Source organism: Neofelis nebulosa, chromosome 12 (assembly GCF_028018385.1).
Source record: "Neofelis nebulosa isolate mNeoNeb1 chromosome 12, mNeoNeb1.pri, whole genome shotgun sequence".
NCBI lineage: Eukaryota > Metazoa > Chordata > Mammalia > Carnivora > Felidae > Neofelis > Neofelis nebulosa.
The window spans coordinates 34,037,692-34,063,247 of record NC_080793.1 but is presented as its reverse complement, the minus strand read 5'-3'; the positions used below and the strand labels follow the sequence as shown (position 1 = coordinate 34,063,247).

The window sequence follows — 25,556 nt, the reverse complement described above, 5'->3', positions numbered from 1 at the left end:
GACCTTGAACGTGCGCAATACTTTTATGTCGGTGCACACTGATGCCATCACACTGAGTTCTCTCTCTGAAGCTAGGAGGCTACCAGTGCTCCATTGTCCCTGAGTGCAAAGGCATACAGTAATAATGACTGAGCACAGGTTCTGGAATCAGATCTGAGTGTGACTCTTACTAATTAACTGTGTGGCCTTGGGTAAGTTTCTTAACCCCTCTGAGCCAGGTTCCTCATCTACCAAATGGAAGCAGTAACCACACAAACGGCACTGGATTACCAAAGTCTGTCTGACTATAACTGCTCAACAGCGGTTGGCTGTTTTTATTAAATGTCACTTTCCATTGTTGTCTAGAGCAGGGGTCAGCAAACCGTGGATCTGGCCCACTGCTTGTTTTTGTAAATAAAGTTTTATTGGAACACAGCCATTCCCTCGGGCTGCTTTCATTCTCCACCAGCAGAGTTTAGTGGTTGCGACGGCAGCTCTGTGGCCTGCAAAGTCTAACGTATTTACTATCTGGCTTTTTACAGAAATAGTTGTCTGGCTCCTGGTTTACAGAAAAGAGCATTTCTTTATTTCTTCAAGAGACTTCAGATCTTTTGACTGATTCGAATTGGCCTTCTGCTAGGACCAACTCATTGCCTAGTTCCAGGGATGCCATTCCAGGGGGAATACAAAATGAAAGGTGCCTCCTGGAGTTGTACACAGCATATCACTCAGGTAACCGGTACTCCCTGGTGAAGCTGCCAAAAACCGTCTCTCGGCATTTTTTTTTTTTTTTTTAAATTTTTTTTTTTTTTCAACGTTTTTTATTTATTTTTGGGACAGAGAGAGACAGAGCATGAACGGGGGAGGGGCAGAGAGAGAGGGAGACACAGAATTGGAAACAGGCTCCAGGCTCCGAGCCATCGGCCCAGAGCCTGACGCGGGGCTCGAACTCACGGACCGTGAGATCGTGACCTGGCTGAAGTCGGACGCTTAACCGACTGCGCCACCCAGGCGCCCCCTGTCTCTCGGCATTTTGCCGAAGCTAAGTCCACAGGAAGATCTGAGGTGATGTGCCCATGTCATTGTCTGCAACAGAACCAAGTTATATTGGTAACGAGCTTCCTTTTTTTTTTTTTTTTTTTTTTAATTAAAAAGAAAGGTTTTTTAAGTACTCTCTATACCCATCGTGGGGCTCGAACTTACAACCCCGAGATTAAGAGTCTCATGCTCCACTGACTGAGCCAGCCAGGCGCCTCTGTAGTGAACTTTCTTTGTCTTTTTTTTTTTTTTTAAGTTTTTTTTTTTTTTTTAACGTTAATTTATTTTTGGGACAGAGAGAGACAGAGCATGAACGGGGGAGGGGCAGAGAGACAAGGAGACACAGAATCGGAAGCAGACTCCAGGCTCTGAGCCATCAGCCCAGAGCCTGACGCAGGGCTCGAACTCACGGACCACGAGATCGTGACCTGAGCTGAAGTCGGACGCTTAACCGACTGAGCCACCCAGGCGCCCATGAACTTTCTTTGTCTTAAAAAAAAAAAAATCATCTGCCCCCGGAACAAAACATCTCATCTCTGACCTACTGCTCTTGTCTCAATGTTTCAATTTGGTCCTAGTAAGAGGCAGAATAAAAACTGCACTAAGTCTCCCAATTCAAGATTGTATGATTGAGTTTTAGAAAAAACTAGAACATGCTATAAAAATATCAGATTTGGAAGCAATAAGTCACTGCATGCCAGTATATCCTTTAATAAGCTCCTTTTCCTTTAGCGTCTTTAAAAAATGTGGCCATATGGGGTGAAGTTTGTGCTTGTGTGTCTGGGAGGGCATGCCACTGTGCGTGCAGGGAGAGGAGGCGGGAGCCAGGGAGGGAAGAAAAGGACAAAAAGACTATGCAGAAAAGTGTATATTGCATTTACAAACTTCTGTAAATCTAGTATACGTGTCGGTAAAAAAGTTAAAGGGTCCATCTTACAAATAAGTCTAAACTGAAAAAAAAAAACCCTAATAAAACAACAACAATAAAAACCAACCTTGGCTATATAAAAGGTCGGAATCATGGAGAATCCAATCCTAGTTTTGACCTGTAATTGCCACAACCCTTTTAAGACCACCTGGTTGCCGAACTTGAGCTTTTGATCCATATAAGGCATAACTTTCTCTTCTACCTCCTCTTATTTGTTGATAAGGGATGCTTGGGGGCAGCACTGCAAACCTGTTCTGGAAAATGCCTAGAAAGCAAAACTAGAGGAAAAAGTTTCTCACCCTGGAACGGCGTGCTCATCTGGCTTTAGTCATTTTTGTACTGGACAAAACAGGTGACCAAACCTTGTACACAAAGCCTTCGGCGGTCTGTCGGATAAGCCCCTTCCTGGGGTGCCTGGCCCCCCAGCAGCCTGCGTTCTGTTTACCTAGCCGCCCAGCCAGTGAGTCTCCCGGCTCTGGCAGTGCGTGCAGCAAGGTGTGGCTACATCCCAGCTCCTCCCTCCGTGTAGCTTTCAGACAATTAAATAAACTCTGAAGTCTTCCCTGACGTGTTTTGTCAATTGTTGCCAGACAATTGGAGTGTTCTTGCTCAGCGATCACATGAGTAATGGAAAATAAAGGCTGGTTCTTGATTACAGATGACAATATGGATGAATCATATATTGACACAAAGGAATCAACATTGTGACTCTTCAAAACCAGGATGGAGTTGTCGTAAATGGCAGAGCGTCTCTAACCACAGCCACAGCGCAGGAGGGGCCCCAGAAGTCACTTGGTCACTTGGAGCCTTTTCAAACTTTGATTGCATCAGCATGGCTGGGAGGGCTGGCCTCCACCCCAGGATCCTGATTCTTAGGGCTGGAGTGGGGCTTAAGAATCTACATTTCTTTCTTTCTTCCTTTCTTCCTTTCTTTCTTTCTTTCTTCCTTCCTTCCTTCCTTCCTTCCTTCCTTCCTTCCTTCCTTCCTTCCTTCCTTCCTTCCTTCCTTCCTTCCTTCCTTCCTTCCTTTCTTTCTTTCTTTCTTTCTTTCTTTCTTTCTTCTTCCTTCCTTCCATGTTTATTTATGAGAGAGAGAAGGGGGGGTGGGGAACAAGTGGGGGAGGGGCAGAGGCAGAGGGAGACAGAATCTGAAGCAGGCTCCAGGCTCTGAGCTGTCAGCACAGAGCCTGATGAGGGGCCTCAACCCTTGAACTGTGAGATCATGACCTGAGCCAAAGTCAGACGCTCAACTTACTGAACCACCCAGGCTCCCTAAGAATCTGCATTTCTAGCAAACTCCCAGGTGATGCCTCTGCTGCTGGTCCAGCCCACACTCTGAGTGGCCCTGGCAGATCAGAGATCTTCTACTCTGGCTGTATATCAGTATCACCTGGGAGAGTCTAAAAACTCCTGATGCTGAGTTCCAGCCACAGTGAGGTGGTTTCATTGGCCTGGGCTGTGTCGCTTCTTGGAGTTTAAAGCTCCCATTTGATTGAAATGTGTAGTTAGGTCTGAGAAGGACTGGGTGGCCAGGCTTCTCATTTTATAGATGGAAAGGAGTTGTCACAAATACTGCAGAGGCCCATGAGGGAGGGCCCTTCCAGTGAACATTGGCAGTGGGTGGCAGGGACAGATTCTTTCTTCCCTCTAAATGTAGCCTGCAGTTTCCCTAGGTGGTCCAGGTATGGGGCAGGGGGTAGAGGAGAGAGGACAGTCCTCCCTCATCTGGACAGCAGCTCCTCAAGCAGCCCTGGCAGGTGGAGGGGCTGATGGATGAATGGGGCCACTGGGTACAAGGCAGAATCACAGCTCAGGAGACAGGACCATTTCGATATGGCCCCATTTTTCAGATAAGGAAACAGAGGCCCAGAAAGATGAAGACATTTGCTGAGAGACCCATAGCAGGTTGGTGGTGGGAACAGAAGAGAAGAGAGGCTGCTTTCCTGCTTTGTCTGTTGGCCCCAGTGCCTTGTTGCCTGCTGCAGGTGCCAGGGCTCATAACCAGGCAACCGGATGACAAATGCAAGTTTGGAATGAAGACTCAGAACAACAGCGCCCTTTGTCAAATGGGATACGGGCACAATGCAGGATCTGCAGAGGAGAGGTCTGTAAATAGGTTATACCCACGTCAGGGGTTTAAAAAGTGTGTGTGTGTGTGTGTGTGTGTGTGTGTGTGTGTGCGCTGGGGTGGGGTGGGGTTGAATCAAGAAGAGGCTTTTTGGAAAGAGGTGTCATGATGCTATGAGATCTCTCCCCACAGTGAGAGGATGGTTATGTTTCCTCCTTGACCTCACATGAAGAGGGAGGCTTTAAGGAGAACACTCAGACGGCTTGACTGATGGGCTCCCTACAGCTCAGGGGAGCCTGAGACACCTGAGGAACCTGAGGTGACCAGTTGGCCAGGTGCTCAGGGGGTGGGACAAGGGGACAGCCGTGCAGTGCGGTCAGCCAGCACTCCTCGAGTTTGGATGAGCGAAGAACGCGTGTGTGCTTTCCTGGGCACCAGATATGGGCCAGGGAGGAGGGAGAGCTGGCCCTGCCCAAGGCCTGCTAGAGGGGTGAGGTGAGCCCCTGAGTGCGGAAGCCTCCACACGCCTAGGGAAGAAGCCTCACATGGCCACCTGGGGGAGTATTTCGCCCATGTCATGGGCACCATAGGAAGGAAAGTCCCAGTCCCGGGGTGGGGGCTTTGAAAAGCCCACAGACACACCCTACGACAGTCTAAAGCACCTGCTTAACCTCTTCTAGGCCCAGTAAGCCCAAGGGCAGCTCTTGGCAATGAACCTTCCACCCTTCCCCCACTCCAAGCTCCAGCTCCGGAGGGTTCAGAACCCTTGGGGATAGGACGTCAGGGAAAAAGCTCAGGCTGGCAAAGGAGAGAAGCTGCCCGTCACACCCCTTCTCCCAGGGCAGGTGGCTGGCCCGCTGTAGGCCTGAGCTGGTGGAGGCAGAGGCTGTGCCTCGAATGCAGTTTGAAGTTCTGAATATTACGATGGACTCCATATATTAGCTGCTGACCAGAGGGCCTTCAAAGTCATGAGACTTGCCCGAATTTTTATCTAGGAGCAAGGGAAGAACAGTACCACTGGTTAAGTTAAAACGACAGTGATGGAGAAAATTTCTCCAGGAGTTCCACCTAAGAGCCAAGCTGAGTCAGCATGCTGGTTAGACTCAGCCACGTGGATGGCAAATACTTTCTACCCACACGAAGGCAGGGCTCCTGTCCTCTAAGGGCCTCTTTGAAAATAGAAACATTAAATTTGGTCTGTGTCCTGTTTCACTCCCCTCTTTCAAGGGCTTCTCATTGCCCAGAAGTTCAAGTTCAGATTCTTTAATGTGGCTCCTCTGGCAGCCTGTCCCTGTAAACACCATGCCCTGGCCATAATGAGCCTCTGCCAGTTCTGTGAACACACCCGCCTCCGTGATCCCCAACCCAGGCCTCCGCGCACACGGTTCCCTTGATGGGCCTCTGCCCAGCTAACCCCCACTCCCCCTCCAGGTCTCCACATCAGTGTCACTTCTTGCATGAAGCCTTGTCTGAGTGCTCATACCCCTGTTGCCCCTGTACATTCCCAGACAGCCCTTATCATCATGTGTTGTAAATGCTTTGTTGCCCTACAAGGCTGAAGGTGTCAGGGGTGGATATCGTGTTTAGCTTGAATCCCCAGCAAATAGCCCAGTGCTAGGTACACCGTAGGTGCCTAATAATATTTGCTAAATAAACGCTAAGTGAACACTGCAAATATCCTGAAACAGGAGTGATTACCTTCTTCTTCATTTTCACATTTTTGAAGATGGCGTGGACCCTCCATGTCTTTGCAAACATTGCCCCAAAGGCCGTTGTGTAGCCCACGGTGAGAATCCAGGTCCTGACCTAGAGGCCATGAGAAAACAGAGACATTAACATCTCCTAGGTGGACCGACTTCACCATCTATTAGAGCGTCCCAACAGAGGGATTCTAGGTAATAGACACTCAGACACTCTATTCTACATAATGTGGCCTTTCACTAACCATCAAGACTCCTTCAATCACATCTCAATTTGATAGATATTTAGTTCCATCAGCCACATGCCAGACCCAGCCCTGGGCACAGGGGACTGTGAGATTCAAATTCTGCCTTCCATGGGCCCATAGTCCAGAGTGGCAGACAGAGGCACACAGGCTCCCAGGACCACCAAGGGTCCACTGAGGGGCGACAGATCAGCCTTCTTGTCTTCCCTCCCTCCTTTCCTTCCTGCGAGCCCTCTATGTGAGGAGACAGACCTGCAGAGGTGAACAAATGGCTGATTGCTTGACTTCTCACCTCAGTCTATAGGAGACCAGATGGCTCTGGGAACCTCTTCTATAGGACTCCCAGCTCCCGGGTTGTAGGCAGAGGGTAGGGGAGGACACTGAGCCACAGGGGCTGAGACTGGGCAGGAGCAGCATCCTGCTGTGGCCCTTCTCCAGCATTCAGCAAATCCACCACTCTGGTGGAGCAGGGGAGGACTCAGCCAGAGCTGGATCCAGGGTAGCCATACCCAGGCCAGCTCCAGGCCACAGCAGGAGCCGTTCAGTTACGGAGGAAGGCTAGAGAAGGACCTGCTATGGGCCTGTCTCCTTGGGCCTTTGGAGAAAGAGAGGAGCAAATGCCGCCTGGGTCCTACCCACCAGCCCCGTCTGCCACGGTCAGACTATGTGGTTCCTACTTCACTGTAGACCCCAGTGTCTGGATACTCAGCATCAGGCCAGCCTGGCCCCAGTGGCCATACTTGGACCTTGGGACTAAGGCCCTATCTGGTTCTCACCTGTTCTGCAGGACTAAATGTCTCCTGATCCCCAGCCCTGGCTGGTGAGTGACAGGAACTGTCAGCCCTGACTGCTGCCTATAGCCTGGAGCCCTGCAGGCTGGAATGGCCAGCCACCATCTGTTAGGTTGTGGGGGCCTCCTGGGTGTCTGTTCCCTGCCTGCACTGCTGTCACGGCCAGACCCCAGTGTCTCCAGACTCCACACTCACCGGCTGGTCTGGACACCCTCCAAAACCTAGGACACTGGCCCAGCTCCAGGCCACACGCCACCGAGTTCTAGGGCTTCCTGCTCATTGGGGCGAGAAAGCTGTGTGTTCTGTGAGCTCCAGTTCTAGGCTTTGGTCTTTCTTCTGCTTTCCCTCAGCACTGCTGAACTGAGTTCCCTCTAAAAGATCCCCACTGGCCTCAGCTGAACACAGCAGGAAGGTGAATGTTAGTAGGACTCGGAGGGAGACAGCCAGGCTGGAGCGGACAGGCCAGACCCTCGGTGTGCAGAGGAATCAGACACAGCAGGTGTGCCCGGCTGCTATAGGCCCTTCCAGCCCAGGAGTGCCATCAGCACAGGTAAGTTCCCAGAAACACTCCCAGATGAGTTCCTTCATGGAGTACCTCTACTCTGCCTTTCTAGGAACTTGGCTCTCCAGACTCCAGTTTTACAGAGAAAGAACATTTCCCCTTCCCATTTTATTTGTTTTTTTTTTTTAAAGTTTATTTATTTATTGAGAGAGAGAGAGAGAGAGAGAGAATGAGAATATGAGTAGGGGAGGGGCAGAGAGAGAGAATCCCAAGTAGGCTCCATGCTGTCAGCACAGAGCCTGACATGGAGCTCGATCTCATGAACCGTGAGATCATGACCTGAGCCGAAATCAAGAATCGGATGCCTGACCGACTGAGTCACTCAGGGACCCTTCCATTTTACTTGTAAAAGTAGGACGTGACTGGGTGGATGGCAGAGCCGGCCCCCTAAGGAAGGACAAGAGCATCGCAGCAACTGTTCTAAAACACGGTCGTGTGAGGTGTGGATGCTGACAGTAGGATAGGGAAGGACTTCACTTTTTTTTTTTTTTTAATTTCAAAAACAAGGACAAATCAGATAGGCAAGAATGAATAACAGCACTTTAGAGAAGGCACAGGAGGGTCACATTATTACGCATATTACAATACAACGATGCAAGAAAAGTAAACAGAATGGGTATGGGAGGAATAATTCTCAATTACTGGGAGTTTCACCCTGAGCTTAATCAATGGCCAGATCACAAATCCCTGGTCTGTCAGAGTCGCATAGGACCTTACAGATCATTCATTCATTCACTCATTCATTCACTCATTCATCCGTTCATTCAATAAGGATTAGGTCAGAGGCTAAGTATATACTGATAAAAACAAGTAAAACAACAACAACAAAACACAGTGGTTTTTTTGAGCCACCAGTTGAGTTGGGAAAACAACTTCGCAGATGAATAAACTCAGACACTCAGGGCATTTAAGGTATTTCTCTCAACTGGGATGCCTGGGTGGCTTGGTGGGCTGAGCATCCAACTTCAGCATAGGTCTTGATCTCATGGTTCATGGGTTGGAGGCCCGCGTCGGGCCCTGTGCTGACAGCTCAGAGCCTGGAGCCTGCTTCGGATTCTGTGTCTCTCTCGCTTTCTGTCCCTCTCCCCCCTCAAAAATAAATATTAAAAAAATATTTCTTTCAACCACTCCATACAGTTGCAGAGCTGAGCCTGGAACCCGGTGCCTTGCCCCTGCCCAGCCCTCTTTCCCCCATGTCATGCTCCTCCTGCCTTTCCTGACTCAAAGCTGGCTCATCCAAACCCAGAAGTCAGCTGTCAAAGGGACAGGACACATCTAGGGGTAGCTGCCAGCCCGAGAACACTCTCCTGGGAGATCTTTACACACTTTTCATACTGATGGGTTCGCAGGACCATTAAAACCAATGGCCTCCAAGTGTTTCGACCATGTTATCCTATCAGAAAAACAATCTGCAACATGAACATAAATGCAGTGTGGAAATTTACCAAAGGATGGTAGGAGATGAAATCATATCATTTGATTTTTATGTGGCTGACAAAGATCTCTTATTTTGGGTAGAAGTGTCACTCCAACGTGCTTTGCATTATTATAGTTGCTTTGACTTATGGGTTCTCTGAAGTAATCATTTTGGGGTGATTTGTCTGTTTTGGAAGACTCAGCTCATTAAGACCCAATAATACAATTTAGTTAAAACCTGATAATAACAGTCTAACCTGGCATCTGAAAATGGCAACATGTTGCCATAAGTGGGAAGTGAAGAATGGCTGAGGGGGCCTGAGCAGGAAAGGGTTAACAGAACAGGCCTGAGACCATCTTTAGAAAGTCCTGGTGGCAAGGTCGGCTCTCCACTGGCCTGTCTGGGACCTTGGATGTGGGGACGGTTCCCACCATCCCCTCAATGATAAGAGGTGACTCTTTGCCTGAGCTGTTTGCGCACACACCGTGGTTTCCTGCACACCTGCTTTCCTTCCAGGAGCCTGGAATTTTGGTATGTGCTAAGCCGGTGCCCACTAAAAATTCCAGGAACAGTCTCTAGTTAGCCTCCCCGGGAGATGGCTTTTCACATGTGTTGCCACCATCCATTGCTTGGGAATTAAGCGTGTCCCGTGTGATCCACTGGGAGAGGATCCTGGAAGCTTACACCTGGTTTCCCTTGGACTTTGCCCCATGTGTCTTTACCTTTTGCTGATTCTGCTCTATATTCTTTCTCTGTAATAAATCACTGCTGTGAGTACAACCATATGCTGACTCCTTCTAGTGAATCACTGAACTGGGGGTTGTCCTGGGGACCCTTGGCACAATGGCCCATTGCTGTCTGGCATAATGGATTGATCAACCACGCTGTTCTCTGGAGAGTTCCTTCATCAGATTCTCGGACACACCTGCCGCACTGGGACTCCAGGGCCAGTCCAAGTGTTAAACCTTAGGAAGGCTGAATTTCTTTCGTATTTTTCTATATAAAAAACAAAGATAAATAAAAGCTGTACTCTTCTGCAAGACAATCCCAGTGGGTCACCTTGCACCCTGTGGTGTTCATATCTGATTTAAAGACAGCTCTTCAGACCACGATGAAATAACGCTGGAAGAAAGAGTCTGAAAGCAAGACAGTGGGACCCCCACCATCAGAGCTGCCCTTCCCAGGCTGGGAGAGGCCTCTGCAAAAGGGATGTGATTTCTCTCTCCATTCCTCCACCATCTCTTTAAGAGGCAAATGGACCCTTGGGTTCAGACCTGGACCCTCCTTGCCTTTAAGGTTCTCCCTGGGTTAGTATCTCCACTCTCAGGCTTCAACCACTTTTTCTGTGCTGACACGTCTCTTGTGTCTTCCCCAGCTTCTGAGCTCCAGATCTGCATAGGCCACTGTCACCGGAGACTTAGGTGACACCTAGCTGTGCATAAAACTTCACACTGCACAACCAAAGCTGAGTCCATCGGTTCCATTTCCTTCCAACTCCGGGAGTGATGCCACTATCCACACTACCCACTGTCACCCAGTTAGGGACCCCGAAGTCCCCCTGGGGAATCCTCCCCACCTTCACTCTCCTATTCAAACGCTAAGCCCAGCTTCTGGCTCACTTTCCACCCAGACTTTCTACCCTCCTTGCCTCTTGCCCATCCATCCAACCCTGCACCCTCCCCCGCCCCTGGCCCGCAGTACTGTTCTCCAACGCAAATCTAAGCAAGTCTCCTAGGTTTAAACCCTTGCCACCCCACTGAAGGTCAGGTCTTAGCAGGGTGTGACCCCACCACCCCACACCTTTCCTGCCACCCCCCCCCCCGGGGCACTCTGCATGCAAGTAATTCCTCACTACTTGAACATTCCTCCCCCCACCCCGAAACTGCTCTGGCTCCTGCACCAGCTATGTCCTCTATCCAGAATGCCATTCCTCTCTCTGATCTCCTTCACAAATTCTTATTTTCTGTCCTCCGAAATCCAAACTCATGAGCCACCTTCTCTGAGAAGTTCTTCCAGACCTTGCAGGGAGATCACAGCTGCCTCCTCTTTGAGACTGGCGCCCTCACACACGTTTCTGCTGTGCTGGTCACACTGAAATGCGGTCTATCTGATTATCTGTCTGCCTCTCCGAACAGGATAGTGCTACTGGGGGAGACGGCCTACAATGCTCACCTTTAAATCTCTGGAGCTAGCACTGGGTGGGATGCAGGTGATCAGGCTGGATGCGCCAGCTTAGGAGGTAATGAGCTCTTTGTCACCAGAAATGTGCCTGAGCCAAGCACACAAAAGGAAGACCAGAGAGGGAACTGGAGCATTTGAAGGCAAAAAAGGCTGAGTTCATGGCATCCGTGGTCCCTTCTACCCCAAATATTCTGTGAGGTAGTGAGATCCCCCATCATTCCACATATTCAAGTAGAAATTGGCAGACTCCCAGCCAGAACACTGTAGGGTCATCTCCTGCACTGAGGCATTTCCTGCACTTACTTGATGATGCTTCCAAGTATCTCCCTTCTGTGTGTCTCTATGATGCCAAATAAACCAGAAGGTTCTGAGGGGCTCTAAGGGTTCTGTTTCCAATATGTCACTTCTAATACAAGTCTCTACTGATTCATCCACACAAGACAAATAGCTACTTCACTTTTTCTCCCAAAGCCTTAAACATATTTACTTTTCTGCCATTAAGGTCTTTCTTTTCTCCCCTCAGCCATAAATTACCCCCCGCCCTCCACCCACTCCCCTGCACACTGCCTTGAACACAGACATCCATGAGGCAGGGAAAACTTGAGGCAGGTGATACCCGTATCAGTCTCAACTATGAAAAAGGGAAAAAACAATCAGCCACATCTCCAAATGGAAAGAAAAATCTATGCCCAGAACAATTCTGCTCAGCTGCTTGTTCAATTGATTTCGGGAAGGGCCCACCCGGCAGAGGAAGGGCTTTCGTCGCTCTTTGGGGGAACCAGCGTGCAAATGGACACACAGTCTCTCTTGCAGGTCTGTTCTGACACAGCACTGGGGCTGCTGTGCTCTAGGACTCCTGTCACTACAGAGGCATGTGGGCTCCGGGCCGGGAAGTCACATAGAGGAGGAGCTCTGGTGTGGCTGGTTGGACGCTGAGGGGCAAGCCGCCTTCCTGTTTTCCAGAAACATTCCAAAAAAGGGCCTTTTGTTTCATTCTGATCGTTAACCCAGGCAACCAATAGTGAGATGGCAGGGAGAGAAGACTCAGACTGTCCAAAAGCAAGACCCAAGCCTCCGTTATGGACATCTTCCTGGGGCAAGGGGTGGTGGAGAGATTTGGTGTGTGTCCTGAGGCAATAAGCCTCCGAGGAGCATGCTCCAAATATTATTCCAGAAGCCCCTGTCTTGCCCAGGGTCCTGTGAGCAAGATCGGAATAGGAATTGCCCTCTGGGGTTTGGAATACAGCAAAGCCTTTTGGAGGGGGGTATGATTCTGGGGGCCATGGGAGATGGTGGGCGCAAACGGGGTACTCTGGGACCAGCGGAGGCATCTTAGGAGCCCTGGGGCAAATCAGAGAAAGGACTCCCTTTTGGGAGGAGGAATTTCTGAGAGGCACCCGCTCGGGGCCCTGTTTGAAAGAACTCCCTCCTGAAGGCCCTCCCAGCTAGAGAAGTGAGCAGATCACAGGATGAAATCCAGCTCCCACTGCCCCTGATGCCAATATCCTTGTAGAGTGCACAGAATGTACAGCTGCATTTGGAGGCCCTGGCTCAGGCAACAGAGCACAGAGTGAGGGAAGAGGCCTTCCTTCCCCTTCCCTCCAGGACCCCAGCAGGTGCCTCGGCTGCCAGAAGTTAGTGTATTTTCTGGATGTGCGATGTTTTCGAGATGGGTGGTGGCAGCATGGGGTGTGGGTGTGTGCCGGGTGGGGCCCCTTCTGCATCTCTAGGGGCTGAGGATGCAAATGAGTAGATGCTGGGCCAAGACAGGAAGGGAGAGTAGATGCACCATAGTGATTGCAGCTGCTATGAAATTTGTAGGCAAGTAAGAGGCATCCTTTAGGACTTCCAAAAATTCTGAGGGCTCCCCTATCTAAATTTTTTTTTTTTTAATGTTTTTTATTTATTTTTGGGACAGAGAGAGACAGAGCATGAACGGGCGGGAGAGGGGCAGAGAGAGGGAGACACAGAATCGGAAACAGGCTCCAGGCTCCGAGCCATCAGCCCAGAGCCTGACGCGGGGCTCGAACTCACGGACTGCGAGATCGTGACCTGGCTGAAGTCGGATGCTTAACCGACTGCGCCACCCAGGCGCCCCAGGGCTCCCCTATCTAAAGTCTTCCCTGATTTGTCCCTTCGCTTTTGGACCTCACTCCCTCCTGTAGGCCTGTCTCCATCAGGGCATACAACATCCTGAATGGTAGTTGTTTGTTTACCTACATCTTCCCGTCTATGCTGCCAGCCCCCTAAGGGCAGTGGTCTATGCAGCCAGCCCTGTGCCTGCAGGCCCTGGCACAAGTAGGTGCCTGGGAAATGTTGGCATGTAAATGAATGACTTATAGGACAAGGTGTGTGGGATAGGAGCACAGCATCTGCCCATCATTTGCTGGAGAGTCTGGGGAGCCTCTGGTGCCCTTCTTAGCCACCTTCGCGAAGCCAGAGGGAGCCCTTCATAACTGAAGGCCTGGGATGGCCCAGGACAGAGCAGCTGGGGTGGGGAGGTCACTGCCCTAAGAGGGGAGCCGCAGCCTCTCCAAGACTCCGGGTGGCTCCAAAAGGCATTGTCAGCTCAGCTCCAGTCCCTGTGGCTGCCTCTCTCTGCCGACCTGAACCTGCCAGGCAAGGCCGCCATCAGACGCTCTGGGCATCCCCTGGCCCGGCCGTCCGGCCGCCTTCTGAAATCACAAAGCACGCTACCATGGCCAGACACAAAAGCACAGGATCACAGGCTGAAACAGCCCCCAACCACATTATTACACCGGGTTATCTCTCAAATGCTTCAAAAAGAAATCCTCAGGGCACCTGGGTGGCTGAGTTGGTTAAATGACTGACTCTTCATTTCAGCTCAGGTCATAACCTTACGAGTTCGTGAGATTGAGCCCTGCACTGGGAGCCAGCTTCAGATTCTCTCTCTCCCTCTCTCTGCCCCTCCCCCTGCTCACGCCCTCTCTCCTCTCAAAATAAATAAATAAATAAACAAAAAAAAAATCCTCAAGCGAAAGCTATCACTGATGTTTATGGCATCTTCACTGAAAACATCACTCATTCTTCCTAGACTTGAATTTACTGGGAGGCCAGGTGGATGTTCCTAGGTAGCCTTTGTCTTTTGAGTCAGAGTCAGAAAATCCTAGTATCCCAGGAGGGCTAGAAGATGACCCCTGAATCCAGTGCCTGGGCCCCAACCACCTCAACCCTTCCCGGCTGCTGCCCATCCTGAGATCATTCATACACCTCTCATGAGCAGGGTGTGGACAGCTAAGAGCACGTTTCAGGACCCAGAATCCAACCCTGCCTCCCCGTGATGGGGCTGCTCTGCTTCCAGGGATTCCAGCAGCGGCGGGGGGAACCCCTTTTCTCCCCTAACTGATGCTCAAGGGACAAGGTTTCTGGTGTTTCCATTTCTCTTCACACCTAGAGACAAACAAAAAAAATAAAGCAGGGTTCTAAACTTAACCTTTGTACTCTAGGTGTGGCCTGGGAGTTTGTTAGAGATGGGGCATTTCAGGTGCACCCCAGACCTACTGAGCCAGAATCTGCATTCACCGAGATCCCCAGGTGATTCATGCACATTATCTGTGCAGGTAGAAGACAGGCTGGTGGTTACCCTTGAGGGGGGTATGGACTGGAAGAGGATGCTAGAGATGGTCTGTTTCTTGATCAGGATGCTGGATGCACAGCTGAGTGTGGTTTGTGAAAATTCATTGAGCTACACACTTGTGCGTGTGCGTGTGTATGTGTGTGTATACTTTAATAAAAAGTTGGGAAAAAAAGGAATCAGGATTGTCAGCAAGTGGAGGGAGATCTACAGCTAAGCCATGCTCCTCTGAGCTGCCACGAGAGTGGCCCTGGGCTGAACCAGCTTCCCCTAGCTCTCGTGTCACATTCCAATGTCTGGGGACTCAGGGACTCATGTCAGAGAGCCCTGAGTCCCCGCCTGCGTCATTCTTACCTTCCTTACCCATTCTTTGTTCTTCCCAGCCTGCCCCGCCCGAGGCCCCTTCCAGCACTCAGGGTGTCAGAAGTGCAGCAGCTTGGTTTTGACTTAGGTGGCAAGTCTGTCCCCGCTCCAGTTTTAGCAAAGCGAGGTCACATAAGGCCAGAAGTTGTCACGGACGTAACCTACATCCAACTGACCAGCACCAACACCAGTTTTCCAGCCTGTTCTTCAACCCAAGTTCACCCAGCTTTATCAGTGTCTCTCTTAGCCATGTCCGTGGGGGAACACAATTATCCGGACATACTCCCATCATTCACTTACTGGCTCATTCTTTAAAAAAAAATTTTTTTTAATGTTTATTTATTTTTGAGAGAGAGCTTGAGCAAGGGAAGGAGGGCAGAGAGAGAGAGAGGGAGACATAGAATTTGAAACAGGTTCCAGGCTCTGAGCTGTCTGCACACAGCCCAATGCGGGGCTCGAACTCACAAACTGTGAGATCTGAAGTCAGGCACTTAACCGACTGAGCCACCCAGGCGTTCCCCCACTCACTCACTCACTCATTCTTAATGAAAACGGCTAACATATATTGAATCCTATTGTGAGGCAGGCACTAAATGCTTTGTAGACACTATGCCATCTAATCCTCACAACCCTATTATTATGCCCATTATACGGAGGAGGAGTAAACTAAAGTTCAGAGATATTAAGTAACTTAAGGTCCCACAGCTGGGAAATGGTGTAGCTGGGATTTGAACACAAGCAGTCTGTAATTCTCCTATATGCTGGGTACTCTGAAATACTTGGGGATGTATCAAAAATGAATGAATAGATCTACAAAAAAAAAACACTGAATTGTACACCTCAACAGGGTAAATTTTATGGTATGTGAAGGATATCCCAAGGTTTAAAAATCTGAATGGACAAATTTTGGGTTGGGATAAATGTTGACCACGTCCCTAAGAATTTGATGGACCTGCTTCTCTGGTATGAACCAGCTAGCAACAAATATATATATATTTCTTAAAAAGATATATATTTTTTCTTTTATATATGTATATATATAATATATAAGTATATAAATAAATATATATTTATATTAAATAAATATATAAATTTATACATAAATATATAATTAAAATATATATTTTTATAAATAAATAAATATAAATATAAAAATATATATATATATATACATATATATATATATTTCTTAAAAAGAACAAAATGCCTCAGACATCTCTGTAGTCCAACAAAGCTAGTTCCAAACTTCAGTCCTGCCACCTAGCCAGGTACAGCAGACTTTCAGTTTTCTGTCTGGTTAGGCAGAGACAATGAACCTCACCTCGTCAGGAGGTTGAGGGGATATGAAGGGATGTCTGCAGGTGGCCGCAAGCTGGGCCTGGTGAATCACAGAGGATAGTACTGAGTTTCGTGAGGGCTCAGGCCTGGGGGGGCGGCTAACATGGCATTGCTGGCAATGCTTGAAAGCCCCAGAAACTGTTGAGACCTTTGTTGCATCTAAGCCCACCTGGGCCTCATCCTCACTGCAGAGCCCCTTCTCACCCATCCACGCTCATGTGGAGTTTCTGCCTAGGATTCCACAAAGAAGAAAAATGCCGTTTCTCTTCCCCACCCACCTTGCTCCCTCTCTGGGTTGCCAGGGGCTGGGATTCCTGAGCCAGGTCAGCGAGTTAAGTTTGGAGTCGGCCCTCCCACCCCCCCTGGCACCAGGGCTCTGGCCCAGGCCCAGCACTGTCCTCATAGGCAGCTCCCTGCCCACAGGGGCCACGTTGCTATGGTGATTCCACTACCCACACAGTGTCCAGGGAGACTGCACAGTGTAGCTGGAGCTGTTTGTAAGACTTGCTGAAACCAGGCTGGGAAGATTCCCGAAAGGGTCAGAGGGAGCGGGGGATGGGAACTAAGTGTAGCTGTTTCCCTAGCAGTAGTTGTGTGTGTGTGTGTGTGTGTGTGTCTGCACGCACATGCAGGGAGTACATGCTCACACATGTAGCCACCTCCCTCCCTCCCATAATGGCCCTTCTGAGCAGAGGCACAGCCCCCAGAGAGGCAGAATCTCATGACTGTCATAGGTTTCTTCCTGAGGTGGTGTTCATGGTTTATCATTGTGTTCAGTTTCCATCTTGAAAACGGAAAGAAAAAAGGGTGGCATTCATACAGCAGCAGGACTGACCGAACTGTGACTTCAACTACTCCCCACCTGAAGCGGCTTCATGTTCTACCTTGTCGCTTGTCCTATAAAAACTTCCTGCAGAACACAGAGCAGGATACCGGGAAATGGTAACGGTGATGGGGAGAAAGCTGCCTACCTCCTGTCCCCCTCGTTCCAGGCGCCTCACCGGAACCATCGCATTTAGCCCACACTACCATCCCGCAGGGGGATTTGTTACTCTCATTTTACAGATGATGAAACTGAGGCTCAGAGAGGCTAAGTCACTGGCCTCAGCCAGGGGCCAGTAAGAGTGGCGGTGGGACTCACACCCGGGCTGTTCAAGATCTGTGCTCACTGCACCAGACGGCCCTGATTCTACCTCCTCCCTGCTCGCTGTGGGTTTACCGGTGGGCAGGCTGTCAGGCCCAGAGAGAACAGAATCCGAGGCACCAAGTGAAATAAAGAGCCACAACCCCTCCGGAATAGCAGGTGGGGCATAACCCGAATTGCACTCACTGGGGACTGGTATTTAGGCTCTAAATTCAAGCTTTCAGTTCCCCTTCCTGAGTGATATTGGGAATTATTAAATAGATGACCCCAGTCCTAACCCATGTACACATTTGTTCTGACCCAGTTCAGTCCAGAGTAGTTAATCTATGCCTCTTCCCCACAGTCATGAATGTGGGCTCCCCTCTGCAGAGCCTCTGAAACAGCCCTGACTGCAAATAAATGAATCCTCAGGGATGGTGAGAATGGGGGCCTAACATCTCCCGAGCCCTCGTGTTCGGAGCTAATGCTGATTTGTAAAGCGCTTTATGATTTATTCATACCGCCTCGCCAGGCTTCCCAGGACAGCCTTCCCCTCACACAAATGAGTGCGACTCCCAGAACAGAATGTCAGGCTTCATTAAAAGAAAAAAAAAACCCGGTGTGGGGGATGTCCCTTTTTTTTCTTTTTTTTTTTTTTGCTCCCAAGCTTGCGTCACCTGGTGTTTGTAGGATTCAGGTCAAATTCCAGAGAGCACCTGTGCAGTAACAGCCTTTGGCCCCTGACCAGGGAGGGTATAAGATGTCAGGAGCGTCTTTCTGGGAAGAAGGGGCTCTCTCTGCACAGGATGCAGTCTTGACAGTCCAGGGTGTGGGTGCTGGCCTGCAGCATGTGGAAGAGATCCCGCACCTGCTGCCGGTTTGCAATCCAGAACTGTGCAGGAGTGGACGATGCCGAGACCTTAGAGCCACAAGTCCCATCCAAAAGAGACTGCTGTGCAAAAAAGGGCCTACATTGCTCTTAACACCTTAACAGAAAACTGAAGAGTTGCTTTTCGATTAATCTGGCCAACTGATCGTTTGGCCATCGCTTCTAGCTCTGGTCCTCCAGGCTGGGAATTGGATGAATTATTGCATTTGGGACAATACAGAGACCCAAATGGCTAACCCAGTTTCGAGAGATCACAGTAGTCAAAGTCCAGAAATAAATCCCAACTGCTCATTCTCATTTTACAAAATGAGCCAATGACATTTTCAACTGAGAGTTACTTCTACACAGTTGTTAGCTGCTAACGGGTAAACTCTTTTAGAAAAAAAAAAAAAAAGACCAACAACAACAAAGAAGCAGTGAATATTTAAAACACGGTAATTAATTTTCAAAATAAGATTTCTAAAATTGACTAAATAAATTACCCTGTCTTGGGCTTCCTTAAGTATATGCATTCTCAGTGAGGGTGATATAGTTCCCAAGGGGCAACCATTGGTTCTTAAATGTGAAAATACTACTCTTTCATGCATGAACTATAGATATACATACAGTACATAAACAAACATACAGTATATCTTTGGTATTAAATTTTCATGAGGAGATAATTAGAAAAAAAGTTTAAAAAGGCTTCATAGGGGAGCAATAAGGGGAAAAAGGGATTGAGAAACACTGCTTAAATAGAGAATAATGGCTCTGGGGCACCTGCGTGTCTCGGTCGGTTAAGCGTCCGACTTCAGCTCAGGCCATGATCTTGCGGTTCACAAGTTCGAGCCCCGCGTCTGACTCTGTGCAGACAGCTCAGAGCCTGGAGCCTGCTTCAGGTTCTGTCTCCCCCTCTCCCTGCCCCTCCCCAACTCGTACTCTCTCTCTCTCTCTCTCTCAAAAATAAATAAAACATTTTTAAAAAATTAAAAAAAGAAAATAATGGCTCTTTTTCTATATGACTCAAAGTCATGCACATAGACAGACATACAGACATTTCTTCATATCTGTAATGGTTGAGATAGATAGGCAGATCTGTTCCTTCATAAGTGGCTCTAACCCTGACCCCAGGTATCGATCCTTTTCTGGTTGGTAGTTTTCCTCCCTCCCTTTTACAGGCTACCCAGCCATTCCTCGAGGGCTGTTTTCTAGCAGTGGCCTGTTAAGTCCATGATCTTAATGTTGCAGGCAATACTGATGTCCCTTCCAGTCTGAAAGCAACGACATACTGCCCTGTTGAACTACAGAAATGGCTGAATGAGTTGTCTTTTGCCTGTTCACATATTTCCATTCATTTCTGGGTTTGGATCTGTGTTTTTTGAGGATGGAAAACCAAGAAAACCTTATATCCTGTACCATCGGAACACGCAGAATGACTTACAGTGCAAAGTGTTTCGAAGGTCTTTTCAGACACAAAGGATCCATCAAGGCCAAAGAGAAATATCGATGCATAGGAGAGCATCCCTCCGAGGATAATGAGGTTGTTCATATATGGACTCGACATCTTTATCAGCCTGCCAAGAGAGACAATACAGTTAACAGAACTGTTAATGTGGTTATTCCTCCAGCAAACACTTCCTGGATGCCTACTACGTGTATATTGCTGCCAAGGCTAAAGGACAGAGAAACGTTAAGCCCAGGCTTCCTCCACGCCCCCCGCCCCCCAAGCCTGTGCCAGCTACTAAGGACCGCTTTGCCCTCACTAAAGGACCCTGGAAGCTATCCGATTCTAGTCATGGAGTTTTCCTCGGTCAAGTTCACCTATCACTTCTCTAGGGTCAGCTTGTAGGTTTTTTTTAGGCTGGGGCTAGGAAGATAGGGTGCATCTAGAGAATTCTACATTCTAGTTCAGCAGCCTTAAGGGAGGAGGGAGATGAGGGCGAGAAGGCCACACTCCCCTCCCCCTTGCGGAGGGGGCCAGGCCTGGGAGGTCTACAGGTGAGTGTTCGGGGCTGCTCAGGAAGTGTGGTCACCAGGTGGTATACGAGTATTCACTTTGGCTGCCTGGAGCTTGCACAGTCTTGTGCACAAAGAGGGTCACACACATGGATGGGAACACCTCCTCTAGTCATCAGGTGATAAAAATGGACAGTGCATGGGGCTCCTGGGTGGCTCAGTCGGTTGAGCATCCAACTTCGGCTCAGGTCATGATCTCCCGGTTCGTGAGTTCAACCCATGTGTCGGGCTCTGTGCTGACAGCTCGGAGCCTGGAGTCTGCCTGCTTCAGATTCTGTGTCTCCTTCTCTCTCTGCCACTCCCCTGCGCACACTCTGTCAATCTCTCTCTCTCTCAAAAATCAATAAACATTAAAAAAAATTTTTTTAAATGGACAGTGGCGTCCCCATTCCCACCCCCACCCCTATCTTCACCAGGCTGCGGTTGGGGGCATTCTTTATATTCCCAAACTCTACATGCTTATCTCTCACCTCTTTCAGGAATCCTGCTTTGGCTCCCAGCTGTCCAGCAAGCCAGGCCCGGGTTAGACCATCAGTTGTCTGGAATCCACCCTGAGTAGTGCCTGGCTAACCCTGCACAATCCACTCAGTATGTCCTGGGTTTTCAGGTGCCCCCATGGTCCAGGCACTCTTTTGCAGATTGGAATCATAGTCAGTTCCCTCAACAGTTTCTTTTGTACTCTGCCATTCTGTTAATGCTTTCACATTTTAAAAATGTGTGTCAAAGTGGGAGAGAGATAAAAAGCCTGGTGTGAATTATGGATCACACACGACTTCTGAGCTGGGATCACTGGGTGGGGCCACCCTACACTCGGCCTGCGGAGTCACCTCATGGGTAAGACGAGACCACAGATCTCACTGCCCAAGGCATGTATGTGTGAAGCTGACACGAGACTGGATTCCTGGAGGTCCTTTTGCAAACCACAAACTGCTAAGACCCCTTCCTCCTTAGTACCACAGGAAGTGGGGGAAGGGAGAGGCCAGGAGTTGGGCAGGTCCTGGAGGAAAAGGACCTTAGCAAATAGGCAGCATTTAGGAAGATAAAAGTGAGGGGAGCTTGGAACTACTGTGACATTTATTTTTATCTTTCAGATTTTTTAATCTGCAAAGCCAGTCAAAAAATTCACATAGACGCCAGCCTCCTGGAAAGAGTAATAGTAATTTTCCACAGGAGGCCAAAAGAATTGGTAAAGAATTAAAGGAGTTTAGTCTTATGATAGGGGCAGCTTGCTGTTAAGATGGGTATTTTGGAAACTTGTAGAAAGGGAATCTAATTAACTAATTAATATTAACTAATATTAACTGAAACCTGATTATGTGCCCAGGCCTTGTGCCAAATGCTAATTCGTATGGTCATCAGTTAGGCGGAACTTTCTTCAATTTTTTGTGGTGGTATATGGGTTATTGGTGATATAGAAAATAAAACAACGGGTGGGTAAAAATCTTTTCGTTCTTTAGGAAATAGATTTGACCCAATCGAACCCCAAAACAACAAAATCTAGAGCTTTCAAGCTCCTCCTTTGCAAGCAAGGAGGGAAAAAACAAAACAAAACAAAAAACAAAACCCCCTGTTCTCTGCAGAATCAGGCTTGTTCCTGGCAGCCCAGAACGTCACACAGTGTGGCTTCTGGGCTCCAGGGCATTGAAGCTGTGCCCCGGGGGATCCCTGCTCTGAGCCCCCGCCCAGTGACTTCCCAACAACACGGAGAGCTGGGTACAGGGATTTGCTATGGAAACCACAGAAGCTGGCTGTGCTTGGTAAACCACTTGGGTGCTGGCCTGTTCTACCCACGACTGACCAGAATAACTCAGACAGTGAGCTGCTCTCCTTCAGAAAGTGAAGAGCACGCGTGGTGGAAAAGAAATCAAAGGGGCGCCTGGGGGGCTCAGTCGGTTAAGCATCTGACTTTGGCTCAGGTCATGATCCTGTGGGTCTGAGCCCCGTGGTGGGCTCTGTGCTGACAGCTCAGAGCCTGAAGTCTGCTTCAGATTCTGTCTTCCTCTCTCTCTGCCCTGCCCCTGCTCATGCTCATGCTCTGTCTCCCAAAATGAATAAACATTGAAAAAAAAATTTAAAAAAAAGTAAAAGAAATCAAAGCCAGAAACCCAGGGGACAGGTTCTGCCACACACAGCAATGTGGCCTCAGACAACAACCCTCCCTCTGTCACTGGGCTTCTGTCCTCTCACCTGTAATCTGGGGAGTTATCTCAGGCTCAGGTGAGGATGATGGGAGGGAGGAGCTTCTCAGACTGTAAAGTGCTGTACTAACGGGTGGTGTCCCTTACTGAACTCAGTGATTCCCTCGGGCAATGCTTCCCCAAGACACGAGGGGGTGGAGCAAAGACTTCGGGGGATTCCCTCTTCTGTGGTTTTCCTTCTGCACAGGAGCATAGCCAGCCTTTGATTTTATTTACCCCAGCCTTCCTGTGCAACCAGCAGCCCTGACTCTGTGTATATGCATGTGCGCGCACTCGTGCACATACATGCCCATGCACACGGAACATCTAATCACATCCCAGTGACTGAATGACCACTTTAGAAAACTGCCCCGGAAACTTCTTCTGTGCCCCTGGTGAATCTGTCACAGGATGCCCCTACACGTTACCCATGAGGTTTGTCAATCCAGAAAGCATCATCCAAGAGGAGGGTGTGAGTGGCTTACTTCTGATTCCGGTTCTTGATGTTGAAGAAGAGAAAAGCGCTGGCCATGATCATCCCCAGGATGGTGAGGGCAGAGAGGATGCTGTAGAGAGGTAGGGAGATCTTTCGGAGCTGCTCCAGGATGATGGTCTTGTCTTTTGGTGGTTCGGATCCTAGAAGGCCACGAACAGATATCAGCTGAGCCCAGTGTATGACTGGTCAGTCCTTGAGAACCTCTCTGCCTGCACGCTCTTGCCATCTGGCACCTGTGCACAACCTCTGTGCAGGACATGTCTACCGGGGGTAGGGCTCCAGTGCTTGGCCAGTCTACTCGGCAGGGAGCCTTCACTAGGACTTATTTCTTTCTCTAAATAGAATCCATAAGGAATTTGTGATGCATTTAATAGCCATTAAAAGACTAGAATTTGATTTGGTCTAATTACCCTGTTGAAAAACCACCCTCATTTGTCCCCACAGGTAACAGTGGCCCGGAAGGCACGGGGCCAGATGCTGTGAGTGGGTACCACCGGGTGCCACTGGGGGTGACAAATCCGGCTTGGGGTCTCACAGACTCTGCTCTGACACATGATAATGACCACCTTCAACAGGGCAGACACCTTGCCTATCAGTTCCATGGAGACAGCTATGTCTCTGGCCGCAGGTTTCCTGCCTCAAGGTCATTAGGTTATAAAAGCTCTTTCTGGTTTTCCCTTTTCATAAGACTCACTAACTGTGGGAGGCAGAAGCTACTGGCATGCCTCCCCATCCCTGCCGCACCAGGACTGGGCCCAAACTGTGGGATTCCATTCCTCTGTGTCACTGCAGAGCCGTCTCTGCTCATTCTCTGAGGGCACCAGGAAACTATGGGAGCCCTGAGGGCCTCAGAGAAAACTCATCTTTGTGGTCACTGGCAAAATTGTCCAGAGGCAGGCTGGCGTGGGAGGAGGGGTGCAGGGATCCTCCTCACTCTGCCCCACTTCTTACAAATCCCTTTTTTCTCAGCTGCTATTTCAAGCTGGGTTGCTGCTATGGAATTGTGAAATGCTGGGCCTTTTCTCCCCAGTGGGGAAACTGGGGAGCCCAGGGAGACCCATCAGAGATCATGATGACCCCACCATGGCTGTGCCATGGGCGCCCGCCTTGGTTATACCCCCGCTCCCAGGAGATAAGCAGAGGATGTGGGCAGGTGTGGCAGAAGGGTTTGAGATTTTCCCCCCCAAACATCTGTGTTTAAAAAACTCCGCTAGCAAGTTCAAAAGTGTTTGGAAACATTCAGTGGATAAAAAGAATTTGAACCATCTAAGCAGTCTAGGGAAGTTGCCAGGTTCGAAAACAGCTAGGAACCTGCTGGCATGGTTCACATAAAGCTTTAAAGCAATTCCATGTAAAGTAACATTTTCAAGGCCTGAAAGTCAGGGCAAGAGCAGACGCAAGGTGGATAAAGCAACACCATTTCTTGCTTCCCGAAGTCAAAGCTCTACATCTGAAAGCGTCTTCCCCCGTTCTCCATTTTCCTCCCCGTGCTCCCAAGTGAACCTCTGGCTGCATCAGGCTGGCTCGGGTGTCTCCTGGTTCCCAAACACAAGCGCCATCTTGGGGGTGCCCATGAGCTCTTGGCTGGGCACAAATCCCTCTCTGGTCCCTGAGAAAGGGGCTGAGGTTTGGAGCAGCGGTTATATGATGATTATGGCCACCAATTGCTTACGTAGAAACAATGTCAATTCTCCTCCCCTGTACTCCACTTTCCTTTCACCCAAAACGGCACCTCCACATAACTATGCATAACTATGCACCATAACTAAGACATTATGGAAGCCACATGGTAACTAGCAGCAGCCTTGAGTTTTCTTTCTTGCTCTTCACCCAATCCATTCACTCATTATTCATCTAGTCTTTACTATTCCTTCATCCCCCATTATACCTTCATTCACCATCATTAATCATGATCAATCATCATGAATAATCACTTTCTACCTGTCAGGCCCTGTGCTGGGTGCCAGGGATTTAGAGATAACCAAGAAACAGTCCCTGTCCTCAAGAAACTTCTATACTAGCCATGTGACAAGAAAAAGGCAATAATAAGCAATCGTATTTACTGAATGCTTACCATGGGCTAAGCACTTTACAGAGATTTTCTCATTTGATCCACCCAACAGCCTCACAGGTAGAGAAGATTATTCCCATTTTACACAGAGGCAATAGTTTTCTAGACGTTAAGTGATTTTTATAGCTACTAAGTGGCAAAACCAGCAGGATTTGAACCCAGATCTGCCTGAGTCCTGTGCTCTAACCATGATGAAAAACTGCTTCTAAAGACAGGGTCCAGGTAGTTGATAACATCAGACACGGAGAAGCCTGAGCAAGAAAGTGTAGAAGAGTGTAGTTCTCCCTGATGGAGTCTGGAAAGGCTACAGAAGGGGGAGCTGATCCTCAGAAGATGAACAGCTGGCTGCCCACAAGGAAGACAATTAGGAAAAGGCATTCTGGGCAGAGGGCTCAGCAGGGGCAAAGGCATGGTGGTATCTTTGAGGAGCTGTAAGCAGTTTGTCTGGGGAGATCTGAAAGAAGAGGAGAAGTGGGAAGGGATCTCTGCAGGGGGGCTTTGAGGTGACACCATGGAGTGAGGTCCCTTGCTGAGCACTAGGGACCATGCAGGGCTCTGAGCAAAGGTGGAGAATCTTCAGCATAGCGGCTGATGGCAAGA

The 25,556-nt window shown here is 49.1% G+C and overlaps 1 protein-coding gene across 1 annotated transcript in view; it reads right to left on the bottom strand.

Moving 5' to 3' along the window:
- GABBR2 (gamma-aminobutyric acid type B receptor subunit 2) overlaps positions 1-25,556 on the bottom strand; it is a 351,377-nt gene that overhangs the window by 60,104 nt on the left and 265,717 nt on the right. Inside the window, exons 10-12 of the mRNA XM_058694795.1 lie at positions 22,875-23,025; positions 19,638-19,770; positions 5,712-5,819 (exon numbers count right to left, since the gene is read on the bottom strand). Of these exons, the coding sequence (XP_058550778.1) occupies positions 5,712-5,819; positions 19,638-19,770; positions 22,875-23,025 (392 nt within the window). The remainder of the gene's footprint in view (positions 1-5,711; positions 5,820-19,637; positions 19,771-22,874; positions 23,026-25,556) is intronic.